The sequence below is a fragment of the Rhyacophila brunnea genome, unplaced genomic scaffold (assembly GCF_057557595.1).
Source record: "Rhyacophila brunnea isolate RB1 unplaced genomic scaffold, BYU_Rbru_1.0 scaffold_4, whole genome shotgun sequence".
In the NCBI taxonomy this organism is placed as follows: domain Eukaryota; kingdom Metazoa; phylum Arthropoda; class Insecta; order Trichoptera; family Rhyacophilidae; genus Rhyacophila; species Rhyacophila brunnea.
In genome coordinates, this window is record NW_028233068.1 from 6,150,291 (window position 1) to 6,173,050 (window position 22,760).

At 33.7% G+C, this 22,760-nt stretch overlaps 1 protein-coding gene across 17 annotated transcripts in view; it reads left to right on the top strand.

Annotated features, from left to right (window-relative positions):
• LOC147066754 (serine/threonine-protein kinase MARK2-like) overlaps positions 1-21,436 on the top strand; it is a 275,440-nt gene extending 254,004 nt beyond the window's left edge. For 13 of the 17 annotated variants that reach the window (XM_085954163.1, XM_085954162.1, XM_085954164.1 and 10 more), the window contains 5 exons: positions 12,125-12,196; positions 14,469-14,531; positions 16,082-16,228; positions 16,364-16,482; positions 20,272-21,436. In XM_085954163.1, coding sequence (XP_085810289.1) covers positions 12,125-12,196; positions 14,469-14,531; positions 16,082-16,228; positions 16,364-16,482; positions 20,272-20,330 — 460 coding nt within the window. In that variant the 3' untranslated portion in view covers positions 20,331-21,436. Of the gene's footprint in view, positions 1-5,160; positions 5,324-12,124; positions 12,197-14,468; positions 14,532-16,081; positions 16,229-16,363; positions 16,483-20,271 lie in introns of those variants that run through there. The other 4 variants (XM_085954155.1, XM_085954166.1, XM_085954157.1 and 1 more) reach the window with 3 other exon arrangements.
• Positions 21,437-22,760: the final 1,324 nt, after the last annotated feature.

The following is a 22,760-nucleotide window of genomic DNA, read 5'->3' on the forward strand; positions in this document are numbered from 1 at the left end:
TATGTATATCTTTAAATTAATATCATTCCCGTCAGTTAGTTTAGCATGTTAACGCTTCTGCGATGTGGTAGTCTATCTCTATCGAAGCTTGTACTTTCAAATATTCATTTCTACACTAAACGTAGTAGAAGTGAAATTGCTAATTTTACCTCTAATTTAATTATGCAATACATCGATTGATGATATCAATCAACTCCATATTATATAAAATAAAATGTTGATTAAAAAAATACAATATATAGTTTAACTGTTAGTTTCAGTTAGTCGCTTTTGATTCTGAACTATTTTAAATATAAAATATTTAAAACTGTCCGCCCCTAACTGTGGAGAAATGTTGTACTTTAAAATAAATTTTCATCAGTTTTATTCAAGGTTATTTTTTTAAGGAAACCTCGTTTCAATTGAAAATGTATTTAAAATACTGCCTTCCCATTTGTAGGATTAATTATATTTATTTAATAACGGGTTCTCTGTTGACTAACATAAAATTCTCATATGATTTTCCCAATCTGTCTGCTTTATTTAGTTCATTTATACATACATAATCGCATTTCATTGCAAATTTTACATAGTGTGGTGATTTTCTTTTTTTAAATCAGTGATGCCAGTATTTTAATATTCCACTATCGGTAGCAACGGTTTTTCATTTAACTGTCAATTGCAGTCCCTTTGGATTTCTGGATAGAGCTGTCCTATTTCCATCTCTATCTCATGTCTATGTTACAATTATTTTGAGGCCTGTGAGTCAAAAGATTTTTTTAATAAACATTAATAATATCCTTTGAATAATTGATTGAGTACATACAACTTTCTATGACACCCGATTTTGAACGAGTGAATACATATTATTCATCAAAATTTGATTCCTAAGAATGTTAACGCACTGTGTTTCAAAATCGCACCACACTTGTATATAAAATTTATTGCATTCATTCTTTTATGTTGGATATGTGTATTGTTATTTTGTTTATTTTTACATTACGTACATAATTTCTTTATTGTATTTATTTCTTTTTCATTTAGTTCCGTTGGAGGTCAATAAATTATGAAAAACAGTCGCCCCCCTCGCTTAGCCTTTGCAATGCGGGTGAGGGGGGAGATTATTTTACTTTAACAAATTTTTATGATTATTAAGTCTGGGGATGCACAATGCTTAATTTTTGGTTTTTTTTTTTTCTTAAAAATTATTTACTTTATTTTGTTATAAACCTTTAAAATACTAGTTTCCATAATTTTTATATGATTTGAATTTTCAATTATTATTTTATATCTATACTTCGTGGCAGGTCAATTTCTATGATTTATTGCAAACTAAACAAATTCAATTATCGTTTCATTATAGTAGGCGGAGTTGTATGTTTTACTTCTTGCATTATGTACTTGAAAAAAATACAATTTCGAATAGCATAAAAGTTGAAAATAGGCTAGCAAAATTTCTTGATGACAAAAAGTAAAGTCCCTCTACACCTTATGGTGATTTAAAAAATATCACTCATTAAATATTTTTTTGATTTATTCAATTAGGTTTGTTACATATTTTCACAATTGCTTTGAAGAAGCTACTGCGGAAATCATACTGAAACATATTTCATAACACAAATTTTCGAAAATTCAGGCAGAAATGTTGATTCGCATAATAATATGCCTGTGAATAGGTCTGTTGAAAAAATAAAATACCTATCTACTTATATAGTTATCTATCCTTTGTTATTTTTTTTTATTTACTCTTGATACACTTTATTTTGCAACCCTAGTTGATTTAGCAAGCGTCCCTCAGTGTTGTCATGCTTCTCGTGTTTCATTAAATGTCAATTTAGTTTCATAGAATATGTTTGGTGTTAATCTAGTCACTAGACGCTCTCATGTTTAGAAGCTCTGCAAATCGTTGCGCTCTCACATCTGACGGGCAAGCAGTAAAATCAGACGAGTGTGCACCCTATTCGTGTGTAAACTCACGCTTTATTCCACATGATTATTTCACATTGACTCGAATGATTATCATGACAATGCAGAATAGAGTTACAAATTTAATTAATGTTATTATCTACCTACTCTTTCTTAAAGATTCACTCAAAGTATACGTAGACTTCAATTCATATTTTAGCATGTTTTGCCTCCTGCTAATGTGCATGATTCCACAATTTTATATTAAATTAATTCATTATCTTTGAAAGTTTCATAATTTTATTTAAATGAGACTCGAAGTTAAGTTGTTATGTATTATTTAAAAACACATTGATTTAATAAGATCCATACAATTTATACTGATAAACCTCTACACACATTCGGTTCTTTCACGTGACTCACAAAGTCCCTGATATGGTTGATCTTCTTTAATAAGAAATTATCTAAACAAACAATTAATTGGCAGGCATTATTCAAATAATCATTGTTAGAATAAATACTTTACATACACGGCAGATGACGTTTCAATTTGATACTTAAATTAATTTATTGTTGGATCATTTTTACATACATTTTACAAGAGTTTACTAAAATTGCTCAAACGTTTTTTTATTATAATATATTGAATTTCGATATTTTAAAAAAAAATTGTTTAGTTAATTGAATCATTTCAATTTATAGTTCTCTTTTTCAATATGTTGATAAATTTGTAGTGTTTTAGGAAATTGATACCGATTGTCTTCAATGGATTAAATCCGAAAACATCGTTCATTTATATTAATTGTTTAATTAAAAAATATATAATGCACTAAATTGTAGACATCTATATCAACATTTGTGTTGTTTTGTGTTAGTACAATATTAAGGGAAAAAACATTTAAGCATTCCATTTCTAATAATATACAGTTGACTTTTATGTTACTTTGTTAAAGATTTACTATTTTTACAAGCATTAGCAAATTTGCAAGTGTGTCATAAATATTACATATTAATAGCACATTTATTATCAATGAAGGGGGTTTCAAGTCACCCGTTTAACTGTAAGGATCACAGAATAATAACAGTCAAATAAAATGGAATCTAGAAAAGCTGCAATGTATAATAGATATTATATTGATGTAGCCTTTGTGTATCAAAAAAATTGTATGATTTTCATAAATATCACTCACCGTAAATCGTTAAACCGTTTGAAGTATATAAACATGAGGATGGAGATATATGCTTGACAATAATAATTAAATAGACAGGAAAATAATTAAGATATCGGAAGAAGTGATTGCGTTTTAAAAATACTATTCTATTATATCGTCATATTATCATAATAGAGATAAATTTTACTTATTTTACATTTAATAATGATCAGAACCGGTTTCATCGACTTCAAGGGAATTGTCAACTAATACAAAATATAAATTCTTACGTTTATGAATAATGGGGATTACTTAAAATTATATACGTTGAAATCACAGTGCGTTTCTTTATTGTAAATTACTTTTTTTTAACCTACGTCTCAATATTTTTTAATACTATTTTTTCGTACTGATAAATTGTGGATTGTGCATCCCTCGATGACAAATAATTGTAAAAAAAACTTCTATACAATCAGTATGCTCATAATGGACTGAAAACGGAACCACAGTAAAATACAAACGGTGCCATCGCGCCATCCTGCCATGGCTATACTCGTCAAAGTGTCGTCCATATCAGTAGGTAATCTGTGGAATCCATTCAAAAGGTGGGATAACAAAATCTCTGTTACAAAATAAACATGACATTTATTCCATCTTTTAAACATATTTTTCTAGTGTAGGCAATAGCAGCGTAGTAAAATGTCCATATTAATGAATGATGGGCGTTTTGTTAAATCTACATATTAGAAGACTGCATTCTGAGGATTTTTTTTATTTCGATAAATACCTCCTCCCACCGTCAGTTTAATTTCGTTGAAAAATGGATTTGTCTCAATGACCATGTTTAAGTATGATAATTCGTTGCGGTATGGAAATTTTGAATGCATATAATAAGCTTACATCAGACACCTGATGACATGGAATATTGAACCTGCACCTTCCGCTTTCCAATATGGCCGCTTTTACCGCTGAAGATCGTCAATGATATAGCACTAGATCGCTTTGCTGGTTCCACTCCTACATGCCGAGGTTTTTGGTGAACTTAATCGTACATGATTGAATTGAAATCAACCTAAAATTATTAAATTATTATTTCATAAAATGTAATGTCAATGGAAGAATGGAATTATGAATAAAATTTTCTGAAAGTCATTCAAATCAAGCACACACTTCACGAATTTTTCACTATTTCAGCTATCTTTCCACTAATTGATTTTCTATCGATCATGTTATATTATATCACGACCGTGTTGATATCTTTATTAAAAACGAATGTTTTAATCTTTAAAATAAAAAAACATGCAAAACATGTAACATACAAAATCAGATCATAGCCTTTTCCGTATGGATTTGAAATGAAATGAACGTGTTATTGTTCATGTGGTTAATGACTCAACGGTTTAATAAGAGTCCCATAATAAAAATCATAAGATTTACCTTTTATGTCAGCAGAGAACCATTCTTTCTTACCAAAATTTTTATTTTTCCTACAAAACTCTCGTTTAATATATTGTCGGGTTGTAGGCTATTACCTATAATCACTGGAATTATTCTTTTGCTTATAATTCCTCCATGTTAAAATTAGTTTGCATAACGAAGCTTTGAGATGTCATTGAACTGCGGCATTCACATCTAATTGTACCATACTTGAATGGTAATATTGGTTTTTTTTCCATTTCGGGGACACTGATTTGTGGCTACCGCAAACTGGGTGCTGTATGATAACTACTTTATAGTTTCCCTTAGTATTCCTAATTTTAATATTTTTGTTAACAAATAATTCAATAATAAAATAAAAATTCTGTGCACCCAAACATATAAAATAGAATCTTGTCTACGAAAACATTTGCGTAACGAAACAGATGGGTGACGTCACTATCTCAATCGTCATATTACACATAGATAGCGTATTTACATAGTCTAATAAAGCGAGTAAAGTTTTGTGCATCTCTGGGACGTAATTATTTAGTAATGATATCATCATCATCGCATAAATGCAGATAGCCTGTGAAGCGTACTCTATCCGCATGCGATCCGACAAACCCTCCGACGGCGCTAAATGAAAATCCCCTCGATTATAAATCTTGGGCGAACCGTGTCAACTTGAATTGAAATTGCATCACAGGTTGAATCACAACCATTGACATTGACGTTGAGTGGAGCAAAGCAGTCCGGCCGGACGGCGCTCACCTGCGGCACTCCGGGTGGATGAAGGAGGGTCTCTACTTCGGATCCCGGAAGGACCTAACCGCTCCCTTTGCAACACATCGCTCACATTTGACAATCGACGTCATTATTGTTGTTTAAATATTCATTTCAATGACAAATGATAAACTAGCTTACTTTCCTTATCATGAAAAGAGTTGTTTATTCGAGGCATAGAATTGATTTATTGATCTATTAATTTGAAAATGCTGTGAGGATGTCATTTTCATTTGATTTCATTTTTGTGAAATGTTTTTTATGAAATAGCAGTTCTCAATAAAAATGCTTTTTAGTCACGGTCAAAAAAGTTTTATTTATGATATAATATATATATCAAAATAGATTTTAAAACAGCCTATACAGTATAATTTTTTATTTCATCAGTTTCTTGAACTCGCCGGTGATGGAATTTTGATACTTATATGAAATTGTCGCTCGGTCTTCCGTGTCCCCATGATATTATTTATTATCATTTGGTGATGAAATAACAGAATTAATTCATGGTAAATGTAGTCCTGTTCATATGTCATAAATAATATACTATGCTAACGATAACACAACCCTTCTCAATGATCGATGAAATGATTAAAACACACCTATTTCGGTGTATTAAAAATAAACCAACTCTAATGCATATTATAAAAAATTGAGTGTTAGAATGGAAGCGTTCCAAATTATGTGAGCGCATTAAATCATAATTTCTTTTAGATATGTTATAAAGACTTATTATATTAAAATTTAAAAATAAAATGTTACACCTTTTAAAAACTTAAAAATGGTGCAATAGTGATTTAAATATTATATTTATTCTATTTCTTATGATTTTTTTAAAATTATATATTTGTGATGTATTTTTAATACGTTTATATACAAATTTAAGACTTACGCCGGCATGATATCTCCATATCAAATATTCTAAAGTGCAATAGAACTTTGTTACTCTGAATCATGTCTTATTAAACGATAAAGAAAATAATTCATTATCATATCACATAATATTTGAACACGTCTTAAGGATTCCACCGACGACTCTCGACTAAACCATCAGGTTAACTCACTGCCGTTGAATTCACCGCCTGTCGAATTATAACTGCGTATAATGTATATCAATACATCATTTGAATCAGTATTTCTGATTCGAGTGGATGTATAGTTATATTAAATGTGTATAAATATTGTTTCCAATCTGTTAAATCAGTCTTCCTGATTTAATTGTATGGTTGTAAAGTTTGTTTAGTTTATATATTTTAAAAACCCCATCAAAATTATATACCTATCCTAAAAATAGTGACTAAATTTTGTTGAAGTGACGGGTGCACAATTATATTTTAGGAATAGTTTATTTGTATCTAATATGTATGACTAAAATCATTAAATTTATTAAATTCATTTGCAACTGTCTAGTAATCTAGCAATGGCGAGTGGAATACGTAATCGTGGAACATGCGATTAAATACAATTGACCAATAAACAATAAACTTGTTCAACAATACATAATAATATGTAGTATAATAATAATCATATTATTGTAAAATATAAATAAATACTGTCTCAGCAATAGGTGAAATAAATTTGTTTTTATTTTTTAAACAGCCAAAAAGTGAGCGTTTGTCACACCCAGTATGTAATTGTTAACAAAACAATACAGACGAAAATCTTGAAATATTTATAGTTTAAATTTATTCATCGTCGGAACTGATATTTATGCCATTATAATATTTATTTTTTTAATTTGCATAATTGAGTTTCAATTCTTAATAAAGTCAACTAAATTCCAGAATATGTATACTTTAAATCTTTCTGCTGGCGCTGAAAAAATACAGACAAATCTTTGATTTATTGTAGTTAATTACATCTCTCGTGATACCTATTACACTCTACCTTTAAGACGGTTGAAAGTCTCTCGGGACATCATCTTAAATCTAGGAAATGCATTCCTAGCGTAGTTATTATTTAGACTGAGGTGGTTTGGGTGGAACACCATTTTTATTTCTTATATTAGTCATGTAAAAATTAATTTCCCAGAGTCTCAGTCTGTAATCCTTGTCCATGTACAACCATCATTGTAATTCAATTTTTCCGTTATAACTGTTGAAAGAGCAGTTTTTTAAAAATTTCATGTAGTGTAAAAATTTTAATACATATTCCTTTTATAGTTCTCTACTAATAATACTCTCATATAAATATATTTTATATATTGTAGGTCAATTACTAGAAAATGGTGCAGATGAAGCAAATTAAATCAGAAGCGTTTTATGACTTAGAAAACAAAATGGTCGAACTTATTATATTTAAAGTGAGTGCTTTATAGTGAACGCCCCTTCAAATGGAATAGCAGTGTTGTTTGCAGAAACGGCTTTTTAGTTTTATTTTCTGTTTCTACTCTCACTACTGAAGTGATACTGAATCAAAGTTGATACTGAACGAGTGTAGTAATCATTGTTGCCAACAGTCATTCGCAAAAATATATCGGATAGGATAAAAAAAAAACCCAATGGCAGGAAGAACACCAGATTTCCTCAAATTTAAAAAATGTCTAGAAAGAAGCATTTTCCAAAAAATAAGTCATAACTAGGTATCAATCAGAACAAAGATTTAAGACTCCTAAAAGCATCAGATTTGCTTTAAAATATTCTAGCTTTTTTTTACAAAAATGACAAAAAACGTTACACCATACATCGTATGCGAATTTTGTAAGCCATTCAAAAAAATCCAAATGCCCATTCAAAAACACTGCGTTGGTAAAGCTATGAGTAATAGTCATGTACGTGAAGGATATTTCAAAACCTATAAGTATTCAGCCGTAATACATTAATACGGACACGGTTAATTCGACAGTCTGCATAAATCGAAACAGTCACCACTGATAATTAACCCTTTTACTCCCGCCTGATTCAGCCCAGTATATGCGAAAACTGCCAAGCATTTTTCGCAAGAATGTCATCAATTAAATTTTTTTCAGATTAAAAATTCTATGTTTTAAAACTTTAAACTTTTTTATGTGTTTTCAATGGTGTGTAAAGTAGAAGAAGTGATAATATCAAGACTTACATCAATAAAACAAAAGAAAGAAATAATGTATAATTGTTTAATTTATCTAGAAAAAAACAAGAGAAAATCAAATTTGATATTCAAAACGAGTGTGGAAACATTTTTTATTTATAATTGATGATCATAATTCTAGTCTAGTATAATCTATTCTTACTTACTAACAGAGAAAATAGACATTTTTGTCATTTTTCTATGAAATATATTTTTTTAAAGAATTCAAAAAATTCACACAAGAGAAGGAAGGCCTAGGTACTGATAAGGATACTGAATATAACTTTCAAACACACTTCAATACCAAATTGAAAAAGGTTTGTTTATAACAATCATATTATTTATAATAATATTCATAATATTATGTTTAGATATGAAATATAAATAAAAGAAATCTTAGAACTTGTTTTGTAATATATTCTAATTGAGTGACATATTTATTTTTTGTTTCCACATTTTCTGCACAGCCTAAAAAAATCGACAGTGCAATTGTTTTGACAGATTAATACTGGGGACCATCATAAAATTCATTGGCTCGCAGGAATCTTTGCTTAAGTAGGGAGTAAAGGGGTTACTCCAAAAGAAATTGTATCGGAAGCGGAACCAATATTACAAAATTGCGACAGAGAAGAACTTTTTGCCATGCATTTTATATTTCTTAATTCGATTTTCGGTCCTGTCAATTTCGAATTAGCGAGGCTTTAACACACATTATATAGAAAGATGCCATCTTTGGTCTTTCAATGTCTCCCAAACTATTCAAATAAATCTTAATGAATCGTCATGCTTCCACGCTGATTCAAAAATATGCACTTAACACCGTTCGGTATTAACAATTAATTCCATTTACAATAGAATAGATATTTTGGGAAAAAAAATATTTCAAAATGGGACAATGCATTTTTCTTCATACTGAAATAGTTGTAATTATATTAAAAGTTCCGTGATACCCTCTACAGATTCTTCATTCTGTATAACAATTATTATTATTCTTTTGATAGACTTTTTTGCATTTTTAATATTAAGTAGGAATTAAAGATTTCATTAAACTGAAACGGTTATCGAAGTTTGAATAAAACTAATTAAACATTTTCTGTTATCATTTGGTACAGCCAATCCATTTATAACTGTCAAAAAAAGATTTGTCCTCTGTGACCTTATTCTAGTATATAACTGTTGGTGAATCATGATAACCAGTCATCTATCCTTACTGCATGCTTTTTATAGCTAGTAATTTTGTTCAGTTAATTTATAAATTTACAACGTGCACGTCTTCAGACAACTTTTCTCACTGAACATTTTATTTATACTCCATATTTTGAATTTAAATATTTTATTAGCGATAAACAATACTTATTTAAACTATTGACATATTACATTTTATCACAGATTGACTTGGGAAATATAATATTCATATATAATTGTAATATCACAAATTTTTTGTTAAAATTGTTTAATAGAAAATTTCTTCTAATTGAAACTTGCAAATATTGTTGGTTAACTGCTTTATCATTAATATTGAAAGACCTTTCATTTTGCAAATTGAATATTTTTATCCTAATAAACTCGTGTGATGTGATCTTACATTTCACTTGACTTTCATTTGACATATTGGATTGGCTGTTTATTATTACATTGTCTTTTTAATATTGTTTTGTATTATTATTTTTATGTGTAAATTTATATTATCGTTTGATGCCTAAGAAAAAAGAAATTATACTTAGTCCCTATGAAATTGTTGCAAATTGTAGACCCAAAATATTTTGGTCTAACTTAGGCAGTCCGCTTTTTACAATCACATATCTCATATATTGAAAAATAACATAAAAATTTTATATCCATAGTATTTCATTATTATACAAAACGCAAATAAATATTGATATTTGAAGAAAAAGTGAGTTTTTCAATAATTATTATTAACAAACCTTACAATAATATAGATTAATCCAGAGTTTTTCAAAGTTTACACCTCGACACCCTTTGCCACCGCAGACTGATTTTCAATAATTTGCTGATGCACAATGACGATGATAGATTTGTATGCTTCGGTGGCTATTTTCTTCAGGCGTTAACAAAATTTCAACGTAGCATACTGCTTTTCCCTTACCGCAAATGTTTACTACAGTCTGTGACCTCAAATAAAAATGTTTTTCTCAGTTTAAAAAAATATTTTGAAAAGCACCTATTGCAGCTTAGCAACTATTTTCGAAATACTTTTAGTATTATTTATTGTTTTACGTAATATGCAGAAGTTCACGTGGATTCCAGACCCCAACTCCACCTCACTTTATATCAGTAGAGGAAGAGAGTGTTTGAACTGTCAGTCATTACGTCAGAAACTAGATAAGTTTTGGATGCCAAGTATAGTGACACTATCTTGTTTCGCTTCACACTCTTAAATGAACTTAAGTTTTGACATTGAGTGCTTCATCTGTGTCATCAAATAATATGAGTCCGACATGTATAGTGGCACCCATTTAAAAAGAAACACTATTTTTATTAGGAGAAAGTGGCAAAGAAAAGAATGATTTCAGTAAGAAAATGTTCAGTAAAAAAATACATAATAATTTCTTTCTTTTGCCCAAAGCATAATATATGACGGTATGAGTGCGAATAGCTGCAATCTTTTCGACACATCCTTTTTACAGCTGGGATCTTTTCTCCATTCGCAACAAATTATCCGTCTTACTCTTCGGCAATAACTATAACTAAAACCAAATTTCCATTCGAAACTAAGCATGGCACGGGACACTAGTTCCAAAATATAAAGATTATGGTGATTGATGGACTCAACCGTCCCATTGATTAATATTTTTTTGAGCACTGAAAAAATCTTTATACACCGACGGCGACGTGAAATGAAAATGTTCGAAAACCATTGAGTTAATTAATAAACAGTTGACGTCTTCATTATTTTTAAACAATATGCAATTGTCGTTTCAAACATTTCTGACTGTCTAAATATAAGGACACGGCCCTGATGTTTCATTAGCTCTATTTAAGATATTAGGTGGAAGGATTGGCAGTAATTTACTATCTTGCTAAATGATGCCGCATTGCAACATTCCTTGAGAGTAGCATTTTGTAATGAAAACTCATGTTTCATCCAATGGTTCTATACAGTGCATGACTGATTTGGAGTAAAATACCCTCAAAACAGATTGTAATGGTGAATTGCATCATTTTATTCATTCTTGGAATATTCCTCACTGCAACATTTCTCCTCAGAACCCAAACCGTCATTGGCGCACAGTGTCAAATTACATATCTTATTATTTTATAAGTAGTATATCTATGGAGTATTTAATTAAATTTCATTAATTACAATTCTATAATCATGTTAACAGAGGGATCAAAACACCTAACCGAACCGGCTAACCTAAACTTAGTAGCGACTTATAATAATAATTGGAGGAAGAGTTTATTTATTTGTTTTTTTTTTCTTTTTTTTTATCCTTTCCTTTATCACTTCCTCTTGAAATTGTATCCTATGAACCATTTTGTTCCAAATTCCTGAAAATATAATTTTATTACAAATTGAATCTGCGGTTATTAATTAATTAATTAATTTGAACCCTGCACGATTATAAAAATTCATTTAAATCTCATTGACAATTCTGGACATCATTATTTTTGTATATTTTCAATATTGTATACATTTGTTTTATTGAAATTTGCAAATCATGATCGATCGATCGGTTAAAACTTAATTCTGGGGTTGTTTTAAAAAAAAAACCCCACAACACTTTTCCTACCACCCATGTTATCCGCCTTTCCGGCCTCTCATATAATTTCCAAAATACTTTCCTGGTTCCTTTCTCCTCTCTCTTGGCACCCCAAAGCAGTTTATCCATATTTGGGGAGGGGCACACGACCAAACAGAGAATTTTCTCTCAGCCGGATATGCAGAAAAGGTTCGTACCGACCGACATTATTTTCACAAAATGCTTTGGCTCAATTTTCAACTGCAATGGACGGTCGATATATTATTACCATTCAACCCTAGCTAATTGTGGAAATGGAGTTACATTTTCATAAGTGCATTCTTTTGCCAATTTTACCGTCAGCAGATTATTCATATTCGCCTAGTACTTTAAACTGATTAAACCGAATGCCGAGTACCTAAATAAATACAATATTGACCGATACGTACCACTGGATCGTATAAATGTCATACCTCGGCATATGAATAACTACTGATTGCCCGAAGGGAAAGAGGCTCGATAATGAGTCTCCAGGTAGAAGAGCAATTCAAGATTTATAATAAAATGGCCACCGTTATATCGTGTTCGTAATTAATGTGACGTCAAACAATGACATCATGATTTTTTTCTATCCAATATTTCAGTTCATCAATCTAAAGTTAGTGATTATTGTTATTATCATATCTGAATTAGACGGCTATAAAACATTTGAAACTCACAGTTATCGTGAGATTCTACTTTGATATTTGTAACTTTTTGGCTATAGAGATGTTGCATAATAATATCAATATGATGTCATCCATTTGCAAGAGAAATGTCAACCGCCTCGGCTATCAGTTCTGTGTACATACTTTTTCTTGATTCCTAACAAGCGAGAACTAATAAAATGATCAACAGACAGGATTTATTATCTTAACCGAATAACCTTCCCCTTGTTTTTGTATAATAGAATATATTGTAGGTACATTTTAATTATTATTGAATGGTTAAATCATTTTAAGTATTAAGCTTATTTTTTTCATGATGTTCTGTATGTATAGTATTTATTAAATTGTTAAAAAATGTAAAACTTGCATTGAATCTTGGTTATTGTAAAATGTAAATACATAACACAAATATAAGTATCTATAATTCCCTATTCATTATTTGGATGGTATCCATTTGAACCAATAATATAATCTGAAAGTCTTTTATGAATCCCAGGCATTGCAACTTTACTATGCATCGTTGTGCATAAAAGTTATGGTATGGGACATGGACCTTTGTGTGCGAAGCGAAGAAAAACATCAACGCAATACTTAAATTGTGCTGTGGATAAATTATATTAACATATTAACTTTGCATGCTTTGCTTTTCTTTTGCAATAACAATTTTTACAGTTGAATTTATTCTAACAATAAAGCTAAAGCTATACACTAATAATAAGAATTATTATAACTTTATTAAAACTTAGATTCTGCCAAGTAAGTTGTAAAATTATAATATATATTATAGCTGTTCTAATATAAAATAAATTTACTAAATAAATAAATTCCATGTCATAATTTATTATCCTATGGATTGTTTTCTATTTTAGTAGAGTGGTTTATTTTTTTACCCTGATTTGACTAAACCTACTGTTTTAATTTTTTTTTCTTTTGCAATCTGGTTATAATTTCGTTTTATTTCTTTCAAAATAAAATTCATAAAAATCAGCTTGACAATTTAATGTTACTTTAGAGTTAATAATATTCCATCACTAATTTTACTCTTTTCAATGACTGAATTGTGAATTAGTGAAATGCATAATGTTAACGTGAGGTGTAGAGTTTAAATTTTGTATTAATTGTGTACTTTATTACATTATGCATTGTCATCGGTGGCACAACAGTGGCGAGTAAAACCCTCGTAGCTTATTTACTAGGTTCTAAAAATGTCTTACTGTTTTAATGGTATGTGACAGTTACGCAAATTATAATTATGTATACCTACCTATATCATTAGCTATTTCCAACTTTGACTCCTTAATTTTAAAGTTTTTATCTTTTATTGAATTCATCTTCAGCACGTTAACAGATTCATATTAAATTTCATTTTCACAGCATTGCGGAAATGATTATAATACTCTTGATTTGATTTGTGTAGGCTTTAATCCTAATATTTTATTTTCCTACTCTATAGTAGACCCACGGTATATGAGCGGTGTCACAAAATTCTGGATATTATTACCATTTTACCGGTATAGCATATAGAAATTGATATCAATACTGTCGGATCATAAACATTAACTGGTCTCATAAAAGTTGGATAATGCAATCACCATCACCCATGTTTTTCCCCAATATTACCTGTAACACTTACTTTGATTCATTATTTTGTTGGATAATTTTGATGATCGGTAATTGAACCGGGGGTGGGGGTCCACCTTCACCGTGTATTTATAATTATTATTGTTATGTTGGCAGATGTGTTTTAGTTGGTGGTCTCATTTCATTTGTTGTAGACCGATGGACGGTAGCGGACCAAAGACTGTTTTGGGCGCCAACCCTCCTCACTCCTTGCTCGGGTAATTATTGTCCTCATTTTCTTTTCTTTTTTTATTTTGTTCTTTCTCGATGATTCAATATTGTTTTTGATTGATTTCTCAAACAGAGCTAAATTTTACGATTTGCTCTAATTTTCATATTGTCTTTTTTTGTTGTTTTATTTTTTTGTTTATTTTCTTTAGTTTATTTTTGTGTTGAATTGTAGTTTTATGTGTTTATTTGTTTTTTGCAAAGCATTTGTTATTTTCTTAGAACCGTAAAGATATCTATTATAAAAGATTGTCTCTACCCTCTTATGTGAATGCTAAGACTTATTTTAAATTGAGATATTTTTTTCTCAAGCGGCCTTGTACACCGAAGTTTTTTCTTTTTAAATAAAAGGTATTTCGAAAGTTGTATTAACTAGACATTCTTAGCTTCGACTCCACTCACAAAACCATTTTCTACAACATCTTGTAGTGTATGGAATTCATCTCGATCACGATTTCATCCATAGTTAGTTATTCAGCAAATCAGGGAGCGAATAATACACTTACTCCAAACAAACTTTCTTGTTTTGATATTCATTATTGATCAAAATATTCTGAGGGTCCTCCCTTTCCTACTTGTACCTTGTACTTAAATGGATGCCTTATTATTGCAGCTAACATCTTCATATTGATTATTGATGCAGTATGCATTGCCTGCCTGTCTGAGACGCTTTAATAGACTTAGCCGTGCTTAGCCAATATTCATTGCATGAATACATAATATCTAGCTTCGCAAGTTTATTACAATATAAACGTGGAAGAATGAATAAAGCTAATGTAGACTGCTTTAATTATTGTCCCTATCATTTAGTCACTATTTCACTCAATAGTCATATTTTCATTGACACCGTATGCTTTTATTCATTCTTTCATTCAATATTGTCGACTGTCGATTCCGTATTTTACTCACAGTTTACTTAGCTCTCAATTTTCTAAGAAAAAAACATTATTTTATGTACAACGTGAATGTGGCAATTGAGTCAGATTATTTAAAAGTTATATGATTCCCATAAATCTTGTACTTGTGTTTTGGTTACTATTGTTCTTCCCACTTGAATTAACAGGAAAGTCAGCGTCAATTATACGATGGTCACGTTATCACAGTCAGTTCACGACTGGTGTTGAATTAACTATTGTTTAATAATACTATCAATTAAATCGAAGTAAGTCATCAAAATGGTCAGACATCAAATGTTTGTCGACAGATTCGCTCAACCCATTAAATGGTGCTATTGAGCTTAAATTTTCTTCTCATTAAAATGTATTTGATTTAATTCTTCGAAAAGTAAGTAGAATGATTTTCACACCATCATGACATTTGTTAAAATTACGTTTATGAGTAAGATTTATTTATCAGTCTGCACATTCATCTATCGAAGAAACAGTATGGTGCATTGTTTCCATACAGGCATGTTAGATGAAAATAAGTTACTAACTATTATTTATAATATCACTGTACCATCCGACTTACGAGTTTGATAAAAGCCCAGCGTGTCATCCAGAGTATCAGAAATTATATTGACCGTATCTAAATCTGTCAGACAAGGTAATGAGGAGCAAGTGAAGCCGCGGTCTCTGCGATTCACATGGAGTATGAAGACCACGTCGCCCCGGGATGCCAACGAGATCATGGCCGAGATACGCAAAGTCCTAGACGCTAACAACTGTGACTACGAACAGCGAGAGAGGTATGTCATTGTTTATACTTCCTAAATGATCGGATCAATAAAATTATCATTTTGCCCGACGTAAAGCTTAATCCGTTTCAAACTAGATATATTTTTATTTCTGCGTATTAACATATCTGAATGGGTTACTTGCAGGTTCCTTTTGTTGTGTGTCCACGGCGATCCCAACACCGACAGCCTGGTGCAGTGGGAGATCGAAGTGTGCAAGCTGCCCCGCCTCTCACTCAACGGGGTTCGCTTCAAGCGGATTTCAGGTGAGTCCTTTCAATTTTATTTCTATAATCGTATTGGTGTCAAAATAACGTTCACAAGTCCAGACCAACGTTTATTGTGAAACTATCCATAAATGTGTCTGTTTCTATATCAAATTCAAAGCTTCAAGGATTCAAACCTAAATTCTCTGTTGAATCAATTGTTCACCTAGTCTACTTTTTTTTTTTTGCTCAAACTACTTGATATGTAAAACATGGCCACAAAATATTAAGTGTGATTTGTTGAGTAGCTAATCTTTAATCTTTTGAATTCTAATTGATTTGAGTTTTGTAGTATTCTATTTGAGTCATTTTTTGCGAGCCGGGTTTCGCCTTTTGGCATCTTCAGGTACTATGTGCACTCACCAATGGCAAATACACACTGACAACGAATATGGTTAATTATTCTTTACAATAAAAGAAGGTAGAAAACAAGTTTTTAATATTTTGAATATTTGGAGTGCTCCAAATAAAACCGACCCATAGAAAAATAACTTATATACTACAGGAGGACCTCGACTTTCGCACATAATTGGTTCCTGAAAAGGTGTGCGAATGTTGAATGTTCGAAAGTAGAGGGAAGTAAAAAAAAAATTAAATAGTGTGTATTTTGAAATATTATAAGATGTTTAAGAGACATGTTTAAGTGGGGTTTGCGGGTGTTACCCTTAAAAAGTTCTTCTTTATTTTAAATAAAATATTTTAAATGGTAAATCATTAAATTTACAATATTGCTTAACTGCTGGCACGAAATGTAAAGTGAACCAATCTTTTAATATTAACGCAGTAAACCCAGGCTTTCTTATTTGATTACTGGAAGCAATTCTTTATCCTTCCCTTTCAATGCTCTGGGATTTTCTGGTTGATAAATTAACATTGGCATCAATTTTAAATCACCAGCTAAGTTTCCACCAAGAAGCAATGTCAATCGGTTTTTAGAAGGTTTATGCCCAGGGGCAACTGATTCTTCCTTAGATAAGAATGTACGACAAGGCATTTTTTTCCAAAATAAACCTGTGTCATCTACATTAACCCTTAGACTGCGTATGGCATGTAAACATGCCATAGACTTTATCTCGTATTTTTGACCAAACTAGAAGAGACACTTGTGGATAATATGCTTTAAAAATTAGTTCAAACCTTTAGGTAGACATATCAGGCAACAGATCATAAAAATGTCAAGTAAAACACAAGGAAATATATTTTTGAAAAGAACACTCGTTATTCAGTTGTTTGAATCGCGCGCCATTGCGAAGACGGGTGTACTATATGCGTCACCAGGGTTATCAAAACAAAACATTGGTCATGCATCGAAAAGTGTGCATCGATAATATTTTTATTTACCTTTTAATTAATTATTATGATTACGTTAGTGTTATGTATTTTTTCTTAGTGATTTGTGATCTCGAAAGAAACATATTGAAGATTTGTTTTTAGTATTTTTTGTCATTATAAATATATGTGAAATAATTATTTCACCCGCCAAAATGTCTCTACCACATAATATTATCGAAGAAATAATGCTGGAAAATATTTTATCGATGCACAGCTCTTCAGTTGTTTGGCTTTGTTCATTGTTCCATGTTTGATATTTACATTATTATAATGGGTAATAATTTATATTTTTTATGTGCCACGAAACTGTGTTAGCTCTGTTCACATGCCTGGCGATTATTCGACAGGCCCTTTGTACAATTAAAAAGCCGATGGCGCCTCATAAATTATATTATATAAGTATTTTAGCAGTGCGGTAATTATTTTTAGTGTTTTATTCTCCAAAACATCCTAATGAATAAGTGGATGACAACATTATTTTATGGTGACGAAAATAAATATAAGTTCAGAATTTGAAACGGTAATAAAATTTGAGTTTACAACTTACTAAATGCGATAAGCGATAACCCACTGATTATTCCACAAGTGATTTAGTAATATATCTGTCATAGACCGTAACCAACTACACGGCAGCATGTATTCAACACAGCCCTGTGTATAACAAATACAAACGCGTCGAATTGCTCGGTAGTATGTGTAGAAACCATGTATGTGAAGACTGGACGGCCGCCATTTTGAACGCGCGGTCAAAGCTTGGATAATTTTTAGCTTCTTCACTTTCTTCGATTTATTTTAGTGAGAATGTAACGAATATAGTTTATTTCTTGGTGCATTTGGAATAACTGATATATAGTTCATCTAGTAATCTATTTTTTAATTTTGGAATCGATCTGTTTTAGCTGTAGTGACCGTTTTAACAGATCAGTTGACTGAAAATAAATTCCCGCGAAAATGGCTCGCAGCGAAAGGGTTAAATATTTGGCTAGAGGAATATTCTCCATCTTCAACAATTTTGGATAATGAGGAAATAACCTCTTTTGCAGCATCTTTATCCGCATTAGCCGATTCTCCAGTGAATTTAATATAAACCAACCGTTACTTGCTTGAAAAATCGTGTTAGAATCTTCTTTTAATCTAGCCTTCCAATCTTTGTGCAAACTAAGAGCCTTCGCTTGAATAATTGAAATATTCAGAGGGACATTTTTTTGATGTTGGTTGTCGATCCATGGTGACAAATATTTTTCCATTTCATCCATAACTATGCCGTGTCTTTTGGAAACAACCTTTAAAGATATATTTCCACAATTTTTAACATATTCCTTAATTTTATTTTTACTTTTCAAAATTGAACATATCGTAGTAGACCTGTTTGTATCATACGAACGCCCGATTGAAGCAAAAGATTCACCGCAATCAGAACGTCATGTGAAGTTTATAAATCCTTGATTTCTCTTTGTTCGTATCAACACTGCAGTTTTTCCGTTTCTCACTCATGTTTATAAATTTTTAGGGTGAAAAATTTCAAATGAATAAAATTAGCAAAACGCACAACATGACACGCCCGCACGCGCTCCTGCGCAAGAATAAACCTATCCTAGCTAGCTCACAAGCAAAGTGACGGGTGCGAGCAGGATGCAAGTGACGCAAGAAATGCACTTGCTTGTGAGCGAGCGAGAAGGGGATATCTTAACCCCACGGCCAGCGCGACGTTTTAAAAAAACGATTTTTTTTTGAAATGTGCGAAATAGCGAATTGTGCGAAAGTCGAACGTTCGTAAGTCGAGGTCCGCCTGTATATGTAATTAATGTAACTCAAGTCTAGCCAGCATTGATGTGATGTGTCTCGCCAACGTATATTACTGGACATCCTTTCGTTTGATATTTATGACTTCTCAAAAACCTGATCTCTCCAGGGACCTCAAAATCGGCTTACACTTTTTCCATCGAAAACCTAGTGTGGTGATTGTATTCTCGAATGTAATCTAATATTCTTTATAATTATATTGAGTAAAAAATGATAGACCTAGAGATTAGAGCTTTTTCTGACCATGTCCGTGGGTATATCTAGATTAGATGATAATAATAATATATTAAACCATTATAAATCACATATTATACTTATCATGGCAAAGGTAGAATGTCAAATGTTACAATTTTTCATAAAATATAAATCAATTACAAACTTGTGCAGAAGGTTTACCAGATATAATGTTATTTTTTGATAAATTTCAATGTATACATTTTAATGGACAAAGAATATTTTTTAAAGGTGTTATAACCACAGACATATTCTGATATACCTGTATTTATATGGATTAACTTTTTGTATGTATTCTATTTTATTGGTTTTTTGTAAAAATCTTTTACAAAGCTGAGAAAAAAGTTTGCATGATATTCTTAATCACCTTAGCCATGTCAACAGACAACGTCACTGAACATAAAATATTTTCATTTTCAGGCACCAGCATAGGCTTCAAGAACATCGCGTCGAAGATAGCCAATGAGCTAAAACTGTGACTGCCCATGCGAGCCGAACCGTCGCCCACCTCCTCTCCACGGGGCGCCTTCTCTCCAGCGTCGCCCGACCGCGCCCTTCCCCACCTTCCTCATCGCCGTATCCCTCTCTCCCTGCCGCCTGCTGACCGGTACCGCTGCCGACCGACGGACAGGCCAGGCGGGGACTCGATCGCCACACCCGCTTACAAGAACTCTGTTAGGCGACTCATCGGGCGTCGTGACTCCACCCTCGCTCCTGATGAACCCATCCTCCCAGCCCCACCCGCCTGCCCAGCAGACGGGAGATCCGACGACTTCGATGCAGGCGAAGTGAGGCCAGAACTCAAGAAGAGCCTTGGGGAGAGCGCACCCGTCAGGCCCAGAGAGCTCCGGCCATACAACTTTGAAGATTCTTCTAATCTAGAGAGCTACTACGCGACGTTTCTGGAAGAGATCTCGGCTTTCAAGGAGGCTAACAGGAAGAATGCGGCTAACGGTCCAGTTCTGAAGAGCGGCAGGCGACGAGACCGCGGCCAGGACGTTGACAGCGAGACGGGCGACCGGACCCGTGACGGCGATCCTTCAGCCAGAGGGAAGGCCGTACGCCTACGCGGGGCCGCGTCTGAATGTTCTAATGATGCTGACAGCGTCCACTCCTTCAAGTCGGATGACTCTACTGGACGTGCCGATGGCCAGCCGGCGCGCTACGTGGACATGGGTAGAGCCCGAGCAACAATTGTCGATCGCGCCAGGGAATCACCTGCCCGTCGGGATAGAGACACTGACCCGCCGCGCGACGAAACAGACCGTGTGCGAAATGGACGGAGGTCTGAGAGGATTGTCAGAAGGCACACGACTGAGTATAGAGGACCCCCCCACCTGGCGTTGCCGCCTGTCAAAGACGACGGACCCGAGCGCGGCCCGGCACTTGACCGCGAATCTGCCGACCCGTATCCCTACTTGACCCTCAACGAGCGCAGGGCCTTCAAGAAACAAAGGGCCTCAGAGGAGACCTGCGAGGCGGCTGCTGCAGCCATCCAGCTTAAAATGCAGGCCAAAGAGTGGCGCGAAAACAGTACTCCCAGGCGAATCGATAGCCTCACAGTGGACCGCCGCTCTGCCGACAGAAAAAACCCTTCCGGGAGTGCCAGGATGAAGCGGCGGGGATCGTTCAATGCAGATCCCTTGGGAGAGTTCCATCTATCGTCGGATGTTGATCGAGAGAGGGACCTCAGTCGGTCCTCCAGGAGCTGCGCCGCGACCAGGTCTCCCCTAATGGATGCCGGAAAGGCGGCACTGCAGATTTCTGCTGAGGACATGGTCCAGATCGCCAACTGCGGAGCACGGAATAAGAACGGTAGCCTCCGCCACTTTATTGGTGCCGGCGACCGCGGCTACCTCTCTGTGAGCCAGGCGCCCCTCGATCCATCCTCTGGTGGCGAAACCGAGCTGCTCGAGGATGGAGTCCCCCCCGGTAGACGGCGATCCACCGAGAGAAGCTCCAGGAAGAAATGTGTGCCCTCTCCGGCCCCGGCCTCGGAGTCCAGCGAGGAAACTCTTGTGCGGCCGCCACCCCCAGAGTACGGCGACTGCACTGGGGCGGAGCGGTGCCGTGTTGGGGGACACTCTAGGCAGAGATCTCATGATCTTGAGAGGACTGTAGATTCCCTGAAACGCAAGCAGGAATGTGTCTCCGGGAGAAAATCAGCGCCTGCCAAGAACGAGGGACACCGCGGCCGTCGGGCCCCTACCGGCTACTTTCTGCTAGAGGACGAGAATGGCTGTGCTCCATCCCCCAGGTTGCCTGAGACTCCCCAACGGAAGGAGGATTTAAAATATCAGAGTCCCTCCGTTGAAACGCCCGATAGAACGATCAGAGGCACTCCCCCGGTGAGCGATAGCGCGCTCAGAGACACGAAGGAGGCGTGCAAATGTGAGGTGGAGCCGGTCGCACCCGCCGATGCCATCTTCCGCCGTACTGCTGTTACCGGCCGGGATGACGTGGCCGATGCCGGAGCGGACGTGGAGGAGTGTTTCGATTTTTGAAAGTAATCTTTTTCTCGAATATGTCAATATGTCTCGTTGTTTAAATGTAGTAGGATTTCAAAATTTAGTCTTATCGGAATGGGGAGCTCTGTCTTGAGATGTTCTGTTTGTTTACAAAACAGACATTTCTTCTTTGCGGACTCGACAGTTATCTTTTGTTTAATCATACATAAGGGCATTAATGAATCGGACTGCGGGGTTTATTAACGATCATGAAATGGACTATGAACGTGTTTTGTCATTCTTCTGATGCTATCAATGGTCACGATAACAATTTAAAAATATAATAGAATTCATTTTCAATGCCTTTCAGAGTAGATAATAATTCTCACGTGCTCAGCCTTCGATATGTGCGCAGTAGAGAATCAAAAATCCAAATGTAAATTTATCTATTATATATATCAG